Here is a 22555-nt window from a genome sequence, read left to right as displayed (position 1 = left end):
TTTAAACGCATCACTTTTACTCCACATGTAATCTGACCTGTCACTTCACAAAGCTCTTTTCCTCTGTGTTTCCTCTGTTTATCACAGTTTGTCCCTTGATCGACTGGCTAGATTTCAGCGTTACAGCATAAAAGCTCATTTCTCAGGGTTAAACGTGCGATCATTGATGTTCTGGCCATACTGTATGTGAACCCGTGCAACAATTAAAGTCCACTCATACTGACCATCCCACGACAGGACCCATAAAACATCCTACACTATAATAAGTGTACATCTACTGTAAAGTCTCGGTAGATTGTGTATTATATATATAATATAAATAAGTTACTGCTAGAAATATGACAGATGAGAAGCAATTGTGAGTAATAGTTTTGGTTCTATGTGTAATTTCCTTAAATCTGGCTTTAAATTTTGCTGGTGGCTGGTTATTTATGACCAAATAATCAACAAAAGGTACAAAACATTTGATCTTCAGGTCCATTTTCAGCAACCCTGGACACGCTGAGGCCTTCAGTCAGAACTCTTATTTACTACAATCTTCAGCGTAAACTGAGAAAGCAGCCTTTTGAAACACGTAAACCTTGATTTCTCCTGTAGACGCCGTCACTTGACCAGGCCAGCTGATACAGACAGCTGTCGAGGATCTTATGCAGGCTCCTTAATCATCCACTCCAGGTGTGCGGAAATCCTCAGTCATTTATCTTGTTCCTGAGAAGAGCAATCCGGCCCAGTGACACCCGCTGCAGCGGTTCTAAACCCCCTCAAGAGGCTCCAGCGCGAAGCCAGAGGCTCCACGAGGCCACTCCAGCGTACTTACAGGTACGAAAGGTATGGGACACACTTATCGCCCCGCTTAGTCACACGACGCAAAGCCAGGCCCAGCAGGTGTTTGTTGGCTTCTCAAGTGCTCTCTCACAAAGTAGTGTAAGTCTGTCTTATGGACCTCAAGCTGCTTAGTCTGAATATCAAAGCTTCAGCTGATCCTGCGATTCAGTCTTTTACTTAAGAGTGGGTCAGATTCAAGCAGCAGTGGACACACTATCAGATTTATCTCAACACAAACGCTGCAGGGCCTCTGCATTATCCCCAGCGCTGTGTACTTTACATAGAGACAACAGCAGGAGTTCACACCCTGATGTGCTCGGATTCACTGTACTCTGACTATTATCATTTTTATTATTGCTCATGATCACAGATCCATGTTGCCATGTAACGTAACGCCCTCATGTATGAGAGTCTGATCAAATGTGTCTGATGTAAAGATTTTAGTGGGACTTCAACAATTCAACAGCTCCAATACTACATCACTGGGCAGATGACATGTTTGTATTATTTTTTTGTCTCATTCCAGATATTATAGTAATATATTCTTTCATTTCTCTCTCTGGCTAAAAAAACAGAAGCCATCTGTGCACAAGCAGATTGCACCTGCCTTTGCACATATTAAACACAGACGCAATCAAAGACAAAACAATCACCTCAGGCTTGATAATCGCATTACGTGTGCTCATTGTATGTATTTGCATTTTCTCCTCCTGTATTTTGCACACTTTTTAAGAAACGCACCCCGGTGCATATTTATAAAAAGCAGAAATGAGCAGCCGGGACGCACGCGTTCAGGTTTAGTAAAGTAAATGTGTGTGAGCGCTGCCGCTGGCCACAGGCTCCGCTGACCATGAACACCTCACACGTGTCTGCGTGAGAAAAGGCAGGTGTCAGAGGTCTGTGCCTCAGGCCCATCACAGATGTTTTAGTCAAGTGCTTTCATAGTCCAGCACAGGTTTGTGTCTGAGCCTTGAGCAGCGTGGCGTCAGGTACATTCATCCAACCGAACCCACGAACCTGATGCTGACTATAAACTCAGCCCATCCAGGCCAGAAGCAGGCGCCGCCACAGCAGGCTGCTGTCTGTCAGGATAATCACACAAACAACACAACGCGTCACCGTTCTCCAGCAACACTGAGTAAGAACCATCACCAGGTGATTGGTTGAAACTGATTTTCATTCCACGTCAGGAGCCTTCACGCAGCGGAGCAGGCCGAGGTCCCACTTTAGCCACACGGTCCGTGGTGCCTGCACTCCATCAACACAACAGGTATTTCACACTGAATATTCGTTTGGGGCACAGTTTGATTTGGGCTGCGCTGCTGTGACAAAGCAAAACAATCGCACACATCAATCGTTGGTCTTGGCTTCGCTTTCACGCGCTACCAGCTATAAAACCAGCAATTGTAGCACTTAGAGTGCGTTTTAGCTGACGGCCATTACACAGCTGATACTGAGATAATGTATAGACATGAGCAGAAAGCATTGCCTCGTTGCCGCCTCCATCGGACTTCTGCAAAGGCTGCTCCACCGTAGATGGAGACTCTGTGATGGGGATCGAGCTGTGACTAAGACCTACTGAGTAAAACATCATTTAGAGAATCAACCTCAGGAGCCGCTGCTTTTAATCTGTCATTTTACTGAGCTCTGTATGAGACACTGCCTCGTGTGACTCATCTATCAAAACATTCAAACAAACAAGCTGCTGCACTGGTCCTGCGTCTCTGTCTAGACGGGCGGCGCCGCACCGGGCCTGACAGCACAGCCATTGTTTTCTAGGTCAGTTCCCCGTGCGAGGCAGCCCATCAAGGCCACACGCGTACCTGGACCCACACAGGGGACATGAGGCTTCGAGAATCTCACTCTTCAGCACATTCAGACAGACAGGCACTGGGCGCTCTGTCAGTGTGGAAACGTCAGACGGGACCTGGAGTCCGTTTTCACTCGCGATCCCTTCGCAGGCAAAGGCGCAGGTGCAGAACCAGTCTAGTGGGACCGGTTTACGACTCAATGAGCAGACACTTGGTTCAGACTGGGGGGTTCGTCCACTCAGTGTGAGGTTTATTAGCTCGACGCAAACTAATGAGAGTGTTTCCTTCTTCGCCTCTGGCGCCAGCGTGAAGCGTATTAATATCTGTGCACAGTCGCTCCAGACAGCGTTTAACAGGGCAAGGTATTAAACATTGCCACAAACGCGCTCACACAGTGGATCTCATAACACCACTTGACAAGTCAGGCAACAAGCGAGCGGGCGCGTCGCGAGCAGCCCACACAGCGTAGAGGCTGCAAAGCAGCTGTGAGTCAGGCAGCCGCTGAACAACAGAAGGAAAGACGGTCACCGGTCACGGGTCACCGGGTCTCAGTGATGGAGTGTGGACCGGACGGGACGGACGGCCGTTTTATTACAGCTCAATCATTCTCGGCCGTCGTTTGCCTCGGCTGCAGACGACAGGAACGCTGGGAAGTGACGATGTGATTCATCAGCGGCATACATTTTCAGGTGAACTACATTTGCGACAGGATGCTGTTTAAAAACTGACTTTAACAACAGGCTGAAAGCTCGTGAATAGTAAGAAAAAACGTGAAAAAAATCCAAGTAATTGCAGCCAGATTCTTGGAGCTGTGTAACAATATGGAGTTTTTCTCTTAGTGTCTGGAAATGGGAAAGTAAAAAATTATCTCAGACTAAAAAGAAAGAACTTAAGCATGACATTATAAAATAAATGAGGAAAATATTACAAATCCACATGAAGCCAGAAGACTTCATTCCGAAGGATTTATCGTGATAACACGGTGATTAGACTTGGAGAACAAGAACTATGGAAAACGAGAGAGGAGAACAATAGACGGAGGATAAAGAGCGCAGGAGGAATTGAATTAACAACATATGGAGAGATGGTGGGTTTTATGTGTTTATGTGTGAGAACTTGTGGGAGGTGGGATGTATGTAAGGCTTTGAGTTTATGCAGTGGTATTTACAGTAGCATTAACTATTTGACCTGCTTTCTCTCTCTCTTTCGTTTGAGGTTGGAGCCGCCGGGTGCGAGACGCGATTGTATTGCTCAGGTTTATTATCCTTATTATTCTCCTCCTGCTGTTTCACGATTTCCCCTGAGAGACTCACGTATAACTACCAATCTAATGATGAGCAAAGGCTCGAAACCATGCAATTTATATTTATTTATATGACGCTGGTGCTAAAAAATCATTTAAAATACTCACTTAGAAAAAGCTTATTGTTAAAATCACTGTGCCTTAAAAGTTATATGGGACCACAAAGAAATAAGGTTTACCAGTGTTTAGGGACCGTGAAGAAATTACTGTGGGCCTTGGAAGGAGGTCTTTAAATAATGAAAAAATGATTAATTACATCATCGTTTTCAATAAAACTTAGTTAACTATGGGTAAAAACCATAGGCACTGTGGCTGCGTCACTTGTTTTCATTGATGCTGGTCATTTAGAAGCAAAAGTGCTGTTCTGTATTTTTATAACTCTGTCAAGTTAACTCTGTCGCACACCGAGAACAGTGTTGCTCAATACTTCAGTAGAGTCACAGTAACAATTAAGGCCAACTATTACGATTGCAAATTAAACTCAGCTTCATAATTTCCTCGTCTGAGAAGAGTTCTGGTTGCTTTGTTTTCAGAGAAAGGCTTTTTGCAGCTTGACTTAATAAACTTTATAATTAACGCATCAATTATTTGTAATATAATCTCTATACGGTCCCTCAGCCTCAACCAGCCACTAAATGCAGCTTGTCGTCTAGTGAGAAGGAAAATGAGCCAGCGCACTGTCAATGCAAAGCTTAAGTCATGCGAAGGAACGACCTGAGGTTGCCTCAGGAAAATGAAAGGAATATCAGGATGTCATAAAACATTACAAAACAGAAACCTTTCTATTTCCACAATCAACGCATTGATTCAGTGCCACACTGGCTACAGGAGAAATGATGAACACTCAACAGTCACCAGAGACAGGCGTAGGATTATAGCTAACAGCAAACACAAACAGTAGTGCCAGCTATGCACACACACACACACGCACACACGCACACACACACACACACACACACACACACACACACACACACACATAGGATGTGTGTATGTCGTGTGTGCTCAAATACACTGCAGCTACGCTTCTGCTGAACACAGCTGCACACACACACCTCCAATCGCTACCCAAAATGCACCAGGTCTCATTCCTGATGGCTGAAAAATGTCCTGAGACTTACTTACTTAAAAAAAAAACACTCTGCATCAGGCTTCAGCCGACATTTGTCATCATCTGTGTGTGTGTGCCAAACTTAATGAAAGTAAAACACAGCAGACCATCAGAAACACAAAACAACACCGCATGATCAATACACATTTAGATGGTCAACAGACACACACACACACACACGCACACACACACACACACACGCACGCACACACACACACACACACACACACACACACACACACACGCACACACACACACACACACACACACACACACACACACACACACACACACACACACACAAAATGACACAGACTCACACACTCGCCATATTGATTGAGCTCCCTGTTAGCTGTTTTCTCCAGCAGCTGAATGGGCTGAGTGAAGGCTTACAGCTTGCAGTGAGCCCTCGCCAAACCACCACCATCTATCTACAGGTTAATGAGCCTCAGCTAAGGTTCTTCATCTCCTTTACCGCGCTTAGCAGTAAGTAAGTGGGATTAGATTATACACAGCGATACAGAATATTATGTGATGATAGTTTAAGCCGCTATATTTTTAAAGCATGTGACTGTTTTCCACAACGCAGACAGTTTGTATGAAGAATCTGGTCTTTCCACTCATATAAAAACTTCCTTCATTATCCTTTGATTATGTATGTATTTGGTTCTACTTGGTACATCCTGCATGAAGAAGTTCTTTACCAACCCAAAAAAATTATTTCATTTAACTAACTATTTTAATTAACTATTTTTTTTCCTTGCATGAAAATGTGAAATACAATACAATACTACAATACAGTACAGTACTTAAATTACAATGTGTTCATTGTTTTTGGGGACCCAAATCAGATCACTCCACGACACCTAGCAAAAAGAGGTAACTCCTTTGGGCTTTTCCCATCAGGGGTCCCACAGCGACTGATTCGCATGTTGTTTTTACACCCGATGTCCTTCCTGACACAACCTGTCTATTTATCCGGGCTCAGACCAGCACAAAACTTACTGGCTTGCAACTTCTGCCCCTAGACTCAAACCAGCAACCTTGGCATCAACAGCACAACGTTCTAACCTCTGCAGCAAATGGCCGGGACACCACTATACCAGCAAGATGCTTGTTTTAATAGGGTCCTACTTTTATTGCTATAATACAATGTACTTGTATAGTTTCAATAATAATAGTATACAGTATTATACTATAAAGCAAGAAATATTGTACTTTGTACCTCACCTCTATTACTATTATTATCATTATTATCCATCTTTACACATTCTGATAAATTAGCTGAACAATATTTGACACTTGTATGTTTCCACTATTACAAACTATGATTACAAATACTTCAGTTTAACTAATAATACCAGTGCTGCACTGTGCTCATATACACTGTAAGGCGTGCATGTTGCTGACACATACAGTGTAATAAAATCATTGTAATGACAGTATAATGGTATTATCCACTATAACACAGTGTGTCTGTGGCAGTGGGCGAGTCCGGTACATTCCATAGATCAAGCTGAGCGCCGCACATCAAAGCTGACACGTTTAGTGCTTAGTGACCCAACGAGCAGGAGGGTTTCAGATCTGAGGGCGTGTGTGTCTGTCACAGACATGCTTGGAGGTGACTGGATGCCGGGCGTGTTGGGTTCACTGCATTGTTAGCGGGACCGGTGCAGGTGAGGGAGAGGAAGAATAACACACCCCACAAGAAATGTTAGTGGGAATGTGCTGTAAGCTGTTTCTTTATGTCAAGTACACAAAACACATGAGGTTTTCTTTTCTTTTCAAGGGGAGATCCAGGATCTGGAGAGCAATTCTGCTGGGAATGAGATGTCACAGGGCAACATTTAAAGCAAATGCTAATGGCTAACACACACACACACACACACACACACACACACACACACACACACACACACACACACACACACACACGGTACACACGCACAAGCTCACACATTCTCAAAGAAAATGGATGTCAGCATCCTACAGGCTTTTAAGACAGAAAAATTGTCTGTCTGTAGATAATAAAGCCTCAGAAGTGAGGTTGAGGAGAAATTCATCTGTTACAAAAAAGCGAGACAGAAAGAGAAGATGTGAGAAGAAGTCAGAATGAAGCAGGGGAGAAGGAAGAAGACATCTTGACAGGGTAATAGAGATAGGAAGGGCTCAGACAGAGAGGTGGCATGTTAATTAGGGAGTCGGTTGATAACAAATGTATTAGCAGACCTTTGAAGGAAGGCAGGGGGGAGACAGGGGGAGGAAAAGGGGTGAGAGAGATAGGAAAAGGTTAACAGAAAAAGGAGAGAGGCAAGAAGCTGTAAAAAAAGCAGAGTGGAGCAGGATAATTATGAATTAGTTGATAAAGAGGTAATAAAAGTCCTGGAGGGGAGCGGAAGTGACAGAGACAGAGGAGCAGCGGAGGGGAAAATGAGGACTGGGATCCTTTTGATAATAAACTTTGAGCATCGAATAAAAAGTTATTACCACTTCTATTTATTAAGTGGGAATGAATAACGCCACTTCTGATGAGTCAAGGTCACGGAGGTCTCTGTGCTGCTGGGACTCAGGTACCTGTGTGACTCTGCAGCACAGCCTGTGAACAATGGGCACTAATAGTCATGTACTTGGCTTTATCTTGCTGCAGACGAAGCATTCTCACAGTTACACTTTGTTTTTTCATACATTTGATTGTTGCATGAAACAAAAAGTTCAACCTATAAACACTTTAAGTTTAATTTAATCACTGTAACGATTTACATTAAACACAATCTATTATGAATAAATAAAAGCCTTAATCTTCAATTTGTTCATAAAAATTCTGACACTTTAATAAAATGTACAGTTTATTACTGTGTAATCACATACATATAATGCTTTATTCATTAAAGACGGAACTAAATATTAATATTCCTGCTCATTTCCCAAACATTTATCTACTAATCCCTTTGGCTGTTCTTTTGTGGGACAGCCCAGGGAACGCGCGCGCACGCGCACACAGCAGCGGCTCTACGGGGAACCGGGTTCTCTCCTCCGGGGGGGAAAAGACTGCGTTCGTTCTCACCGTTTGTTTAACGTAGTGAGAACGAGGAACCGAAGCAAACGACGGCCGCGCACCGTCGATGGAACGCGCTTTAACAAAGCGTGGGAGCCGCTCCGGCGCGAGGGGGTTCCCCGCGTGGGGGACTTGTTTCCGCCGTCGTTGACAGTTCCCATGGATCGCCTGTCAATCACGCTGCTGCTGCGCAGCACTGTCCGGAGATCAGCCGTCAATCCCAACGTGTGCTCCGACACTGTGTCCACGGCTGTTTGTGGGCGAGGGGTTCGTCTTGGTCCAATAGGTGGCGCTCTACTCGTGCTAATGCTAATTAGCGCTTGTCTTTTTAGTCAAAACTCATGTGAAACCACAAACAACAAAACAAGGTGTCAGACGAGTGTAACATTAGCCGTCTATGGGATGGAGTGAAGCTGCTCTTTTCCAAATGATCAGTTTAATCAGTGCTACGCTGTAAATTCCAGCCCGCGTGCGCCCAAAAATCAAGACGTCAACACGCGACGCAGGACGGAGGAGGTCCGTGTCAAAACGCAGGTGCTTTGATAAGAGCGTCATTAGGCAAAGTGTTAGCGAGTGTCTTCAGGGTTCTTGTGTTAACACCGCAGACCAATTACAGTCAAACACACACTCTGCCTCCCTCGCGCTTCCTTTATTTCTCTTTCTACTCAGTGTAAATAATGTAATTTGTCACAGACAGGCCTCTATGTAGGAGATGACCTTTTGAAACCTCGCAGTAAATTGGCCTCAGCTACAGGAGCTACGTCATTAGCCGCTCCGGCTCCGGCTCCGGCTCGTCCTCGCTCTCGACTCGGCTTTATTATTTATGTTTCATTTTAAATTCAGTGTTTAATCTACTGTCCTTGGAGGCTAACTAGCTCTGGCTGTCCGTGGCTTTCTCTGTCAATGTGACACACACACACGCGCACACACAGACATACACACGCACACACGCACGCACACAGAGATACACACGCACACACACGCACGCACACAGAGATACACACACACGCACGCACACAGAGGTACACACGCACACACACACACACAGATACACACACACACACACACACACAGATACACATGCACACGCACGCACACACAGAGATACACACATACACACAGATACAAGCACACACACACGCACGCACACAGAGGTACACACGCACACACACACACACAGATACACACGCATACACACACACACACACAGATACACATGCACACGCACGCACACACAGAGATACACACATACACACAGATACAAGCACACACACATGCACGCACACACACAGAGATACACACGCGTACACACACACACAGATACACATGCACACACACACACAGATACACACAAAAACACGCACACACAGATACACACAAAAACATGCACGCACACACAGAGATACACACGCATACACACACACACACAGATACACATGCACACGCACGCACACACAGAGATACACACATACACACAGATACAAGCACACACACATGTACGCACACACACAGAGATACACACGCGTACACACACACACACAGATACACATGCACACACACACACAGATACACACAAAAACACGCACACACAGATACGCACAAAAACACGCACGCACGCGCACACACATACACACACATGCGCACGCACACACACGTACGTGCATGCACACACAAACACACATGCACACACACACATGCACATACACAAACACACAAACACACGAGCACGACCCTCTGCTTGATGCTGACGTTAAGCTTCTCTTGTTCTACAGGTTCGTTTGAAACTATAAAGCTACTTACATTGTTTTAAATGAAACACTGAGAAGCTGAAGTTGATGAGTAGCCAGTCGTGAGATGTGAATCCATTGTGCTTCGTCGTTTATACCGAGTTGGCCTCAGAGAACGAGCACACGATGAACACACAACATCGCGCCACACATATGGATTTGACATCATGTACTGAAGCGCCGGTGTAACTCTGTGCGTTTTCAGCGCATCCCGCTGACAGACAGCGCGAGCTTCGCTGCCTGGTGCTGAGGCTGAACCCTGGTCTCCTCCACAGCTCCTCCTGAATGTCGGTGGAACACACTGAGGCCCGGTTGGCCATACCGACGCCCACTCCAGGAAGCAGAGGAGCACTTTTGGGAAGAGGATCGATGGGAAACAGCTCCTGGCCCAGTGTCAGAGGTGAAATATAATCTGCTCAGCGCTTTGAGTGCATCAGATGTAGAGTAGCTGCACTAGCAGGGTTACAGGTGTGTAATTCACAACCAAGCTTGGCATGAAGCTCACTGGCCCTTTGCCCATTTCTTTGTGCTTTTTTTATTTACTTTTAAGTCAAACTGTTTGCTATAATTTTTAAAACAACTGCTGCGGTTACATAGAATGAGAATGAAATCGTTTTGCTCCTTTATTTGATTATTGTTTATTATGCAGTTAATTTCCAGTCCCTTGTTATTGTTTTATTGAATTGTTATTGTTTTTATTCTACTCTTTTGAGCTTTTAAGTCTGTCATGTACCTCCAATCACAGATTGTTGACTAGTGTCAGTTCTCAGATTGCACGAGTTCGCAAACGCCGGGCACCGAGTGGAAGAGTTCACTGAAAGCATCACATTGTCTCCATGTTTGTAGCCTGTGTTTGTAATGATGGTGGACAAGACCGAGCTGCTAAAACGCTGGAGTTCAGGAGGTTGGAACAACACCAACAGACAGATTTCCAATAGGTCTGCGCGAAGCAGGAATTAAGTCCGCTCTCTGCAACCTTTGAATACTCACACACACATTTCTACTTCTATACAGACACAAAGTAGGTATCAGCAGTATCACGAGTGCCAAGTACAGCAGAGAGGAGAGGAGTACGGGAGCTCTGGGTTCAAGGCAGGGAGTGCGTGTTTGTGTGTGCGCCTCCAAAGAAAAGCGTGTGTGTGTGTGTGTGTGTGTGTGTGTGTGTGTGTGTGTGTGTGCTTTTGAGTGCATGCGTTATCATTCCTCAACACCATGTTCCTCTTGGCAGATGGCTCTGCCAACCTCAGGACCTGATGTGTGTGTGTGTGCGTCTGGGTGTGTGTATTGTCTCGGTATCTTGGGGGCACAAGGGCAGAAGCTACCTGGTGTTGACTGCCAAGTCTCTCGCTCTCTTGTGCTCTCTCTTTCACTAAATTCTCCAACACACACACACACACACACACACACACACACACACACACACACACACACACACACACACACACACACACACACACACACACACACACACACACACACACACACACACACACTCCTGCTGCTATGCCTTGCCCAGTCACGACATTTACTGCAAATGCTGCTTGCACTGCTCTCCTTCTTTTACTGTATCGTAGCTGAATTATATACAAAATATTTTTATATAGAAGCAGTTGAGGCCCAAACTCGGGAAATAATGCAAGTGACATTATATCAAATCTTTTTTTTTGTTTGTACTGGATTAAAGTATTTCCACTAATAACTCATTAAAATTCTCCATCAAATCAAAAAGCATCAAACAAACACTTCATCAGCAAATTAAACTTATGCTTAATTGGTACTGACAACAAATTAAGGATTTTGATTCAAGCAAAGCTGTTCATTACATCATTTTAAATGGAACAAACTGATAATACTGAAAAACATTGTATGTGTATTTGTTTATTACTGAACAACAACTGCTGACGTCCACATGTGTCAGTGTTTATCTGCTGCACGCTGACAGAGATCTGATCTGATCACACAAACTCATACACGCGCCTGCACTAATTCTCAGCGTCGTAGGTGTGTGTGTGCTTTACAAAGTGAACCGCATCTCGCCCTCTCCTTATCGCTCCTCTGTGTATTCTCCGATAAGGAAAACTACCTTGAAAGTAATCTTTAAAAAGGCATGAAAAAAAGCCCACGGATAATAGCAATAACTACGCAGATAAATATGAGCGTTAAGAGGTGAGAAACACTGTGGAGACAATGACTGTGCCAATATTAGAAGAGCAGCTACAACAGAAGCTCAGTGATCTGATCCCACGGGGGAGATCTGCTTCTGTTATGTCTCCTATTCTGCTTTATAGTCTAATTAGCAGTTACAAGGCTTTTAGTCACATCTATTGACAAGTCGGTTGCAATTCCCGCACACCATTAATAGGAAATAATGCCCTAATACAATGCCACCATTTCCATCCCAGCTTATTTAGTTGACACAATACGGCTCCAGCTTAAGCATCTTTTGATCTGGAGGAGCGGTCGATCTTGTAACTGTAAGTCTTTTTTAATAAAGATACTGCAGCTCAGAGAGACATCGCTCAGCGTAAGTACTTGAGCCGCATTCAGCGGTGACTCTTTACGGCACCTCGTTGAGCCACTGAGCGCCTGTTGGGTTTCATCATCTCATGTTTGTCATGCTAATTTTCTCTGTGTGAATTCAGGTTGTATTCATTTTTTTGTAATTATGAGTTCATTACCTGTTTGAACTTCTTTTTTTTTTTTTTTTTTGCGACACATCGCTAATTAAATAAAAAGCCAAGCACAGCAACGACTGGCTTTTCAGAATAAGTGCACAATCGTGCCATTTAACACGCGCTCCTCTCTCTCTGACGCTAAACAGAGTTCAGCTACACAGCTACTTGTCATAATGAACGTTATGGGCCCATTTCAGTGGATAATTCAGCCGTGCAGTGAATGTTCTCAGCCAGTGCTACAGTGAATGCAGGTATATCAGACCTGCATCTGCACCTGATCCAAGCTTTGACCACACTACATAAAACGAGCTCCATCACTTCTCCAAGCATGTGTGTGTGTGATTTATGCGGACGAGGCTCTGTGAATTGTTTATAACGGAACATATGTGTTTGCATCTCCTGCTGAGGTGCAAATAATGGCTGGTAATTCCTCCAAGACCTTCAGAAGTCGCAACATTTAAATATACCCTGAAGCACACAGATGGCTTACAGCATGTTTGTGGTTATTCTGGACACTTGTTGTGTATATAACATTTCAGACGTCGGCTCTATTCTGGGCTGGGAAATGTTAGACGGCTTTGGCACAATTTCTTAACCGAGGTGTAATATTGTCATGGTCCGATGGATGAATCTCAGATTAAACTTTCCATGTGACACTTTGGATTTTTACATTATTTCTACCTTCCCTCTCAGACTGTCTCATCTCTTTGATGTCAGCTTTTCCCCTGGTTGTGCGTTCCTCAGATGTTGTTTGATTACCTGCGTCTCCGTTGAATGTCTCCTTAATGACTGGCACTTAGATCAGGCTTTGTACATAGAACATGTGATAGCGTCGTAATGTAGCATCATATCGGGCGTTTTCTGCAGCCACAGTTGCCTTGTGCTTCATATGTCTTTAACAGATCTGTTTTATCCTCTATTAATACTTCCCAAACAGACATTTGCTTATGTAAAAATAGAAAGCTATAAGTTCTCGGCAACAAACGCAAACCTGCTGAACCAGATGAGAATAACAGCAGCTTTGATCGAGTGATGAAATGAAATCTGACGTAAAGCCATCACCGGTTTCTCCTCATGTTTAGGGGACGACGCAACCACAGGCAGAACACACAAGCAATGATGGGTAGAGGGGAAACCTGCACATCACTACTTCGATGGGCTCAGTTTCAGCGGTAGAGTTAAATGTTCTTCTGTAGGTTTTCTATCCTGTCCAGATGGCAGCTTCACTTAAGACGCTGACCAGATGGCTTCACTCATTATATGCAGCATGTGAAAATTCTAAAAAGGCTATATCCTCAGCCAGAGAGAGGAGCTTCAATTTATTCAATGAAGTCTTAACAGTTGACCTTTGCCTCTATTTGGCTTTAGTACCTAATTTTACTTTCTTAATTATCACATGGGAATTTAAAGCATGTAAGATAAATGTATTTTTAAGAAATGATTTGATAATATAAGAGGATTTTCTATTAAACTATTAATTTAGAGGGTTGAGCTCCTTAAGTATGATTTTCAGATTCATACAGATTTTTCATTATCTCTTCCACTACTTTACTGTGCATCTCCTGCTTTTTATAGTTCTGTTCTGCAAGCATCCAATAGTAAAGTAAAAAAGAGCAGAGTGGAAATGGAGCTGTCGGCAGCAACGGATGATAACATGTGACAGATATCTATAAAAATGCAAAAACACTGTGTAACCACACCGCAGTGATTTGGTGGGGAATAGTCTGCCTCGCTCTGATCTCTCGGGGTTCGGCAGGCGTGTTTTTAATACTAATATGGGACAGATGTTGGACTTGGACGCAGCGACTGTTTATGATTCTGTGATTTTTTTAATGAGTCTGGATCTAAATCTTAAACAAGACAAAGACAGAGAGAGAGAGAGAGAGAGAGAGAGAGAGAGAGAGAAAGTATTACGTTGATGTGGAAATTCTGTGTCATTACTATTTTGATGTTCTTGTTAAATTTATAAACAGCTGGAGAGACACATCTGTATAATATTACATGCCCCATGCCAGCAGTGGATCGCTAACAGGTCTCCACAATTACTATCTGGCACAGAATTTGATAAATGTGTCTGGAAGACATTAAGTCTGCAAATGTATTCTGGAGGACGACATCAGAGCAACTTCAAGACAGATCTTAAAACTGCCAGAACTGACAAGTTTTGATTAGTGCATGTAATTAAAAATTCTCCAATGCACAAACAAAACAGAGCATTTTAGCATTTTCAGGTAATTGGTTTTTTGTTTTTGGGCCACAACTGTACTGATTTCATTCGATCTCATTAGTGTTATTCTCAGCTGCAGCAGGCAGACTTTTTATGTTTTTTTGCAAGAAGTCGCTTACAACCAACAAGACATGCACCAGCACCACACTGAAGAAATGAACAAGTGGCTAATGAGCAGAGCACTTAGCAGCTGAAATGCCAGATGATTGCCTCAGCAGTTGGTGGTGACAAAAACAAAGCTACAAGGAGGAAAGAATGGACAGGCGCAACACGTCCATGTGTGTCTGCTGGATGCGTCATGTAGTGTTTATCTACAAAATCCACATGTTATTATACCTGAATAATATACTTTACAGTATATTAAGACTCTGTTGTGTCCACCGTCTAATTCCAGCTCATAAAAATAAAATAAAACATATCATTAAATAATTGTAACTATACTGCTGTCATAATTTAGTTGCACTGAATAGTACATTTGTGGAAAATGTATGACAGGTTTTGATTTTCAACAATCAGAAAACCAACTGAAAGTGAGTCATTATATGCAGTTTGTGGAAGATTGTGTTGGTTTCCCAGTAAACTCTGTGATTTAATTCAATGTCATGAATATCAAAATTTCTTGTATGTGTTTGACTTTGCACACGTGGAGTCGGGTTTAATAAAGTTTAAAATGAAGCAACACTTCAGAACCATGGACAGTGACTGACTTCTCCAGCTCCTTCACACCTGCCGACAGAGCTCCCGTCTTCCATCCGCGACGGATAATTACGCCGCCAATACGGCACAAAGCTGGGTTTCCAACGCATACAAGTCTTCCTTCAGTGTCATCTTCTGTTAGTTTCGGAGCATTTGTTTGTGAATGCTTGTCAGTTTGGGATGAGACACAGCTTCCTTTCACAGCCTCTGAGTCACAGATGATGTTGGTGTGAAGTATCGACAAGTGGGGCTGCTTTGGCAAAACGAGGCCGATCGCACAGTGAGAAGAAATTTCAGCAGTGTGATGAATGATTTCGGGCGTACTGAGCGCGCACGTGTGACTGAACTGATTGAGAGCTTGGGAGGATTGACGGGGAGATTGAATACTGGACTGTGCGAGTTAACATTGAATGCATTGACTATAAATTGACTCTGCCACATCTTTTCCCTGGAGATCCCATCTTTTCTTCAGACTCAGGTTTTCACGCTCTGGAAGCAGCATCTTGACTGTCACTCTGAATCTTTTGACTCCATTGTCTACATGTTAGGCCTGCAATAGAAAAAACAACCTCTAAACCCCACGTGACCTGGTAGTAATAAAAATAGTAATCAGAGCGTCTTCCTGCAGATGTGAACCGCTGAGCTCCAAAACACGCAGCTGGAATCTCACAATTCCATGCTGACGAAACGCGTAATCAATTCTATAATTAACTACTTAAATGGTTCAACCAATCACCATCAGCGCCAATTAACATTCAAAGCGATCTCCCCGAGATTCCGCTGCCATGATTAGCCAGCGACATGATGGGCAATTACAGTGAGGAGCACGCAATACTCAACGCGAGCCCTAATACAATCACACAAAGCCTTCAGATCTCTGAGTGAGAGAATGAAACAAGGAGTGAGATGGGAGGAGGAGGAGGAGGAGGAGGAGAAAGAGCAACAATGAGGAGAACAGAAAGGGTGTTTCTTCGGGAGGAGGAGGAGGAGGAGACCTACAGTGTTGGATTCGTTCACATTTAACAAAGGCGTGCGCGGCTTCAAGATTGTTTTCTCTCTCTCTTTTCCATAAAGGGAAAATCCACTGTCAAACAGGAGCCGCACATCAATGGCGAGTGACAGACTTTTAACTCCAATCTGAGTGATTTCCATGGTTTCTATTGAAGCCGCGCGTTGTCTTTCATGGCTGTAAAACCCATTGTAAATTTTTTAGTCCATTTGAAAATAACTCGGGCTCTCTCCGCTCCGCGTTTCATCTTCCAGCGGCTGTGCTATCGTCCTCACAATCTCCAGGCTATTTTAACATTTATTAGCACTGGGCTGCTGGCTACATCAAAGCAGCTTTTCCACAGCTATTGGCAGGAGACACTGGTTAAGAGCAGCAGCATCATGTGCTACACTGGCTCCATTACAAACCAAATACATTTCATCGTGTTTCCTTTGGCCCGGACTGTGGCTGAAAGCTTCGTTTATTGAAGTACTTGTATTTGATTGGTTTAAATGCTTGAAACGCACAACAGCGCGCGATGTTGTCGTCCAACACGTTTAGAGGCCAAAGCTGCAGCAAGTGGTCAGTTACCAGTCTGTCTTTAAGAACTCTTTGTAGTCTCAACGGGTCAGAGAGGCTTTTTCTTGTGAGGACTGTCAGAGATGGAAGGTTAAAACACCAGCCGTCCAAATTCAGTCACTGTTAGAAAACACAAACAGGACCCTGTTGGACACTGAAGGCTTTGGTTTTATGTGATTTAAATATAGGTCAATGTCTGAGTGTCAGCGGTTAAATGGTCATTTTTTTGGATGGACACAAACAGTTCTTCGGGTTAGGAAGAACTATTGTTTGTCTCTGTCCTTCATGTATTTTTTTTTCACGCACTTTATAGGATGCCAACGTTCACACTACACGACTGTCATTATAATGAACCACCCAACTGCTTTCTGGTTCAGACATGGGAGGAGTGGTTCGCTGGTTGGCTTTATAAATGTCTAATGAAAATGAAAAGGTTTTGAAAACACAGATTTCCTACGCTTCGCACTGTCACTGAACATCTCTTAAACAGCTGACGTGTGCGTTTGTGCTCGTTTTGGTTTTGATGTTTTTTATTATACTTGCTTCGACCCCGTGTTCAGTGCTGGAACCCCAGTAAAGTCTATTTACACCCTGACTCCCTCAACTGATGCCAATTAATAACAAGTGTTAAAGATCATCTCATTATTTTGAACCCAGTCTGGTAGAAAATGGTGGTTTTGTGAATTTGCTATTAGAGAAAAGTCACATCACAAACAGCAGCATGCAACAAAAATCCTGTGTCTGTGCCACAATTTGTTACACAAACGCTTTTACTTTGTTATTTTGTAAAATGCCAAAATGAATAAAAAAGTTTTTTGTGACATTAAAAAAACTACTGCCAGAAATATGTCTGTAGTTTCAGTCAGTCAAACATGACAACATGTTCTTTTCCTCTGTCCTGGTACACGTGGGAATAAATAAATAGATGAATCTTTGGGTCTTATCGCTTATGTGCTTTGTGATTCAGAGATTTCCTCAACTTTTCTGTGCAAGTCGCTGTTGCTGCCTAATCAGATTCCACTTGTCACCCGGTGGTACTGTCAGCTGCTGCTTTCACTGTCCTCCCGTTCATTAAGCCGCGTCTTCTGCGGAACCTGATTTCTTTCTCCTAATGAAGTGCATGTGTGTGTGTGTGTGTGTGTGCGTGCATGCGTGTGTGTGTGCGTGTGTGCATGCGTGTGTGTATGTGCGTGTATGTGTGTGTGTGTGTGTGTGCGTGCCTGTGTGTGCGTGTATATGCGCGTGTGTGTGTGCATGCGTGCGTGTGTGTGAGTTTGTATATGCGTGCATGTGTATGTGTGCGCATGTGTGTGTGCATGTGTGCGTGCGTGCGCGCATGCGTGTGCGTGCATGCGTGTGCGTGCATGCCTGTGTGTATGCGCACGCTCAGCCTCAGCGCCGGCGTGATGGAGTGGTGGCAGGGGGAGGGTTGCATGTGTAGACACCCTGCGCTTGTTGTTGAGCCCTGAGCAGCTCCACTCCAGCAGCGGGGGGTTAAGTACCTTGCTCCAGGGCCTTTCCATGGAGGCTGCTGAGGGACAGCAGTGTGTGACACTTTGTCTGTTCACACTCTCCCTGCTGGAATAAGGATTCAAAACAGCAACATGGTTGCCAAGTTATTGTGCTCCCACTGTAACACACAGTTGAAGTGGAGACACTTGCTGTTACATACAGTAAACTCCACCTCCTACCACCTTAGCTACTCATGTACAGTTCTATCCAGTGTGTGAATTCTGCAATAGAACTTCTTTCTCATTGTGTTTTTATTTTATTACACCTGTTTAGTGCATTTGATCAAACTCTGCATTTGTATTATTGATCACACTGAACAAACATGACTCGCCATCATCAGCAGGTGCAGGGAACACTTTGCTCTAAACTGAGGTTAAATGCGCTCCATTACGTTTCACATCTCCGACTCCAAGTGGCACCAACAGGAGGTTTCAACTTTTTATCTGTCTTTTAAACATCCAAAATATGTCGCACTCCCTGTTGTTGACCCCTTAATCCACAGTGAGAGTCATAGTTGTGCTGCATACAAAGTATTTGTCTACTACTGGCCAATGTGTCAAATTGGTTGATTTACTGGTCGACCTCAGAGACATGTTTAAATATTCAAATTGAGGTTCATAGTCGGATACTTAGCGGTTTTTAAGGTAACACTGATATTGGTATTTGTTGGTAATAGAAATGTGATAATATCTTTATAGTGTTTGCTTTGTTTGTTGCTTCCTTTGTACAAGAAATGTTGAGACCACGCCATTTTTCATTGTCTCTAGGGGAAAAACTACTGTCTAGAACACTAAAGTACATACAGTCCAGTATATACTGCAATATATATCACAGGCATTTGTGCACCCCCGCCTTCTGGTACTGATACACACAGTATTACTTTTATTTAATCCCAGTGTTTTTCTAATAAACTGCCTGATGTCGGAGTCAGGCTCCGATCACAGGTTCCAAAAGGCCACTGAAGCAACGTCATCATAGGTCTGTGTGTAATCCACACAACTTCATTTATGCCCGAGGGGCAAATCGCATTCACACCCAACAAACGTGCACGTTAACACACGGGAATAGAATCCATTAACTATGGGAGTAGTTTCTGACACTAAGTCCGCAAATGACAGCTGAGCATGCGGAGCGCAGTCAGTTCTGCGTGCGGAAAAGACGCAGGTACAGCATTAACCACGTGACTGATGACTAGCGACACACAAACTTCAGTCCCTCGTGACACACTAGTGTAGGATTTAACAAAGACTTTGTCATCACAGCCAAACTTGTGTTCCGTCGCATGCGGACACGCACACTTCATCCCGGCTGCGCCGTTATTCGCCGTGTCACCGCTCCGTCACGCGACCCGGTGCGGTCTCACGCGCGAATCCAACGATCCCAACGTCTCCCAATGACACCGCGGGAGCCGGCGCCGTGTGCGTCGCGTGCGTTTGCGGGCTACGTGCGCGCGAAGCCTCCCGGTCCGTGCGGAGCAACAGCGGCGGCGTCACAGTCACAAAGAAAGGCGGTTTGCGCGATTCCACTTCAGCGGCGCCTCCATCTCCCCAAAACAGGAGACGCGCGCACCGAGAGCCCGTGCTCAGCCCCCCAGCCGGGGTTGCCATGTCCGCTTCATCCCTCTCCCCGAACACTTCCCGTTGAACGCAAACGTGCATTAAAAACCCAGCGCATAACGAGCGGCGCGCGCTCCAACACTTACCAGGGTTGTTCGAGCTCCCAGTCTCGGAAAAAGTCGAATTCAAAGAGATCCATTACCGCTCCGGCTGTTGCTGGTGCCGCTGGTGCTGATGATAGTTACAATCCAAGGCTGGTGCTGCGTGCTTCTACATAGGCTACTGATACTGAGCGCGTGTACGTGTGTACGCGTGTCAGAGAGAAGCAGACTAGACACAAGCCGCTGCCGCTGCCAGGAAGCTGCTACGTGGTCGAGGCAGAGCTGACAGCCAGGCAGAGGTGGAGGGAGGGGGGGGGGGGGGGGGGGGGGGGGGGGGGGGGGGGGGGTTTTGTTTTTTTTTTTTTTTTTTTTTTTTTTTTTTTTTTTTTTGTTTTTTTTTTTTTTTTTTTTTTTTTTTTTTTTTTTTTTTTTCTTTTTTTTTTTTTTTTTTTTTTTTTTTTTTTTTTTTGTTCTTTTTTTTTTTTGGTGGCCCGCTCCACTGTGTTTCTCTGCAAAAATGTTTCTTCATAACAAGCCGAGCTATTTATATTGTGCGACTTCTACGAGAAATAAATCATGTCTTCACCCATTTTCCAAAAGCCCAGTGCCTCTTATTGTGAAAGAGTGACTTGGCAGGAGCCGAGACGGGGATTTAAATGCTCTGAAAAGCGCACTTGTAATAATAGATGACCGCTGGTCCTGCAGGAGGCCACACACACACACACACACGCACGCACGCACGCACGCACGCACATACACACACACACACGCACACACGCACACACGCTTGCACGCACGCACGCAGGCACGCACGCACGCACGCACATACACACACACACACACACACACGCACACACACTTGCACGCAGGCACGCACGCAGGCACGCAGGCACGCACGCACGCACACACACACGCACACACACACACTGACTTCCTGCTGACCCTCTGACAGCGCTCGCCTCTGCTCCGGTGCTGGTTTCTCACCGGCCACAAACCTGACAGTTTACCACCTCACAGACTCACATTTTTGCATCTGTCTGTGCTCCGGGAGCAGATTTCTGATCGGGCGCCGTGACAGTGACTCAGTGCACTGGATCACTGAGTCATGAGGAGTGGTTGTCTGGATACAGGTTGTGCAGGAACACATGGTGCTACAAGAAGCAGCCAGACGCAGCGAAGAGCTCCACGTTGGGACCTTTACTCCATTTAAACCAGGATTCATTCATTTACGTTCACTGTGTAACAACCTAAAGGTACTTAATCCACTACGTGCAGCTGAGAATGACTGTACTGCAGAATCTAACATTCCCTTCAGGTCATTAAAACTCCCAAAGGTCCAGACACTGCCAGGGGAACGAGCTGCGCGTTCCGACCGTGCTGCTGGTGGTTCTGCGGCGTAGCGTCGTTAACGGAACACAATGGAGCTCTGCTGTGAGAGCGCGGCCGAAGGTTGAAGCAGCGAGATCGGGCTGCAGGTCCACTCCTCCATACGCATGGTGGATGTCGGGCCGGACCGGGCTGAGCCGACGTGGCGCTGACCCGTAACTGAGGCCGGGAAAGCGTAAGTGATGCTGAATTATTCAAGGTGAAGTCCAGTAGTGATATCTGACACTGTAAACAGGCGGCCGAACAACAAGCGCTCAACGTCACCCTGAATGAGGACAGTGGAAAATGAACTAACGCACTACAGCAGGTTTTAGGGCCTCACTCCTAAAACCTCCCTGCCAGGACTTGGCTTGAATGGCACCTCTGCATATTAGCTCTCTGACGAGCCCGAACGCTTGCTAGTCTTCCATTTTCTCGGGAGCAGCAACGCGGACCTGCTGCATCTATCACGCTCGCTGACGCCGTTGTAAAGCCAGGTCTGTGCCTGTTAAACGCGGGACGATCCCAAAATGTGCACCAGCAAAGTCAGTTGACGTCTAAGTGGACATGTGCTGATCCAGGTCCCATCAGTCCAAGCCTCACATCTGGCCGTCATGTGCAGTCATGGTTGCACGGCACAGCTCAGTTGTGCAGCATCCGTGATTTCCCCTGTTAAACGCGCCTGAATCCAGTCTGGGTCCAGGTGGTCCTTGAACCTCTCACAAAGCCCTACCTGCCACCTGCCTTTCAACCACCTCACCTTTGTGTCAGATCCTCCCAAACACGAGTTTAGTGGCCCGTCGTCCTCGTCCTCCACTGTGCACTTGCCGCAGCACATGCCCAGTGGCACGTTTTACTGTTTATGCCTCGCTATGAATAATGATTGACCAGATGGTTGAAACTTCTCACTCGGCATGTGCGATCGCAGTCGCTGTAACTGTGGTTCCTTTGTGACATCACTGTC

At 45.0% G+C, this 22555-nt stretch overlaps 1 protein-coding gene across 4 annotated transcripts in view; it reads right to left on the bottom strand.

The window, feature by feature from the left end:
- aff2 (AF4/FMR2 family, member 2) overlaps positions 1 to 20517 on the bottom strand; it is a 104484-nt gene extending 83967 nt beyond the window's left edge. For 2 of the 4 annotated variants that reach the window (XM_029164480.3, XM_029164479.3), the window contains exon 1: positions 20272 to 20517. In XM_029164480.3, coding sequence (XP_029020313.1) covers positions 20272 to 20324 — 53 coding nt within the window. In that variant the 5' untranslated portion in view covers positions 20325 to 20517. The remainder of the gene's footprint in view (positions 1 to 20271) is intronic. The other 2 variants (XM_029164477.3, XM_029164478.3) reach the window with 1 other exon arrangement.
- Positions 20518 to 22555: the final 2038 nt, after the last annotated feature.

Source organism: Betta splendens, chromosome 10 (assembly GCF_900634795.4).
Source record: "Betta splendens chromosome 10, fBetSpl5.4, whole genome shotgun sequence".
NCBI lineage: Eukaryota > Metazoa > Chordata > Actinopteri > Anabantiformes > Osphronemidae > Betta > Betta splendens.
The sequence above is the reverse complement of the archived record's forward strand: the minus strand, read 5'-3'. Positions and strand labels throughout refer to the sequence as shown.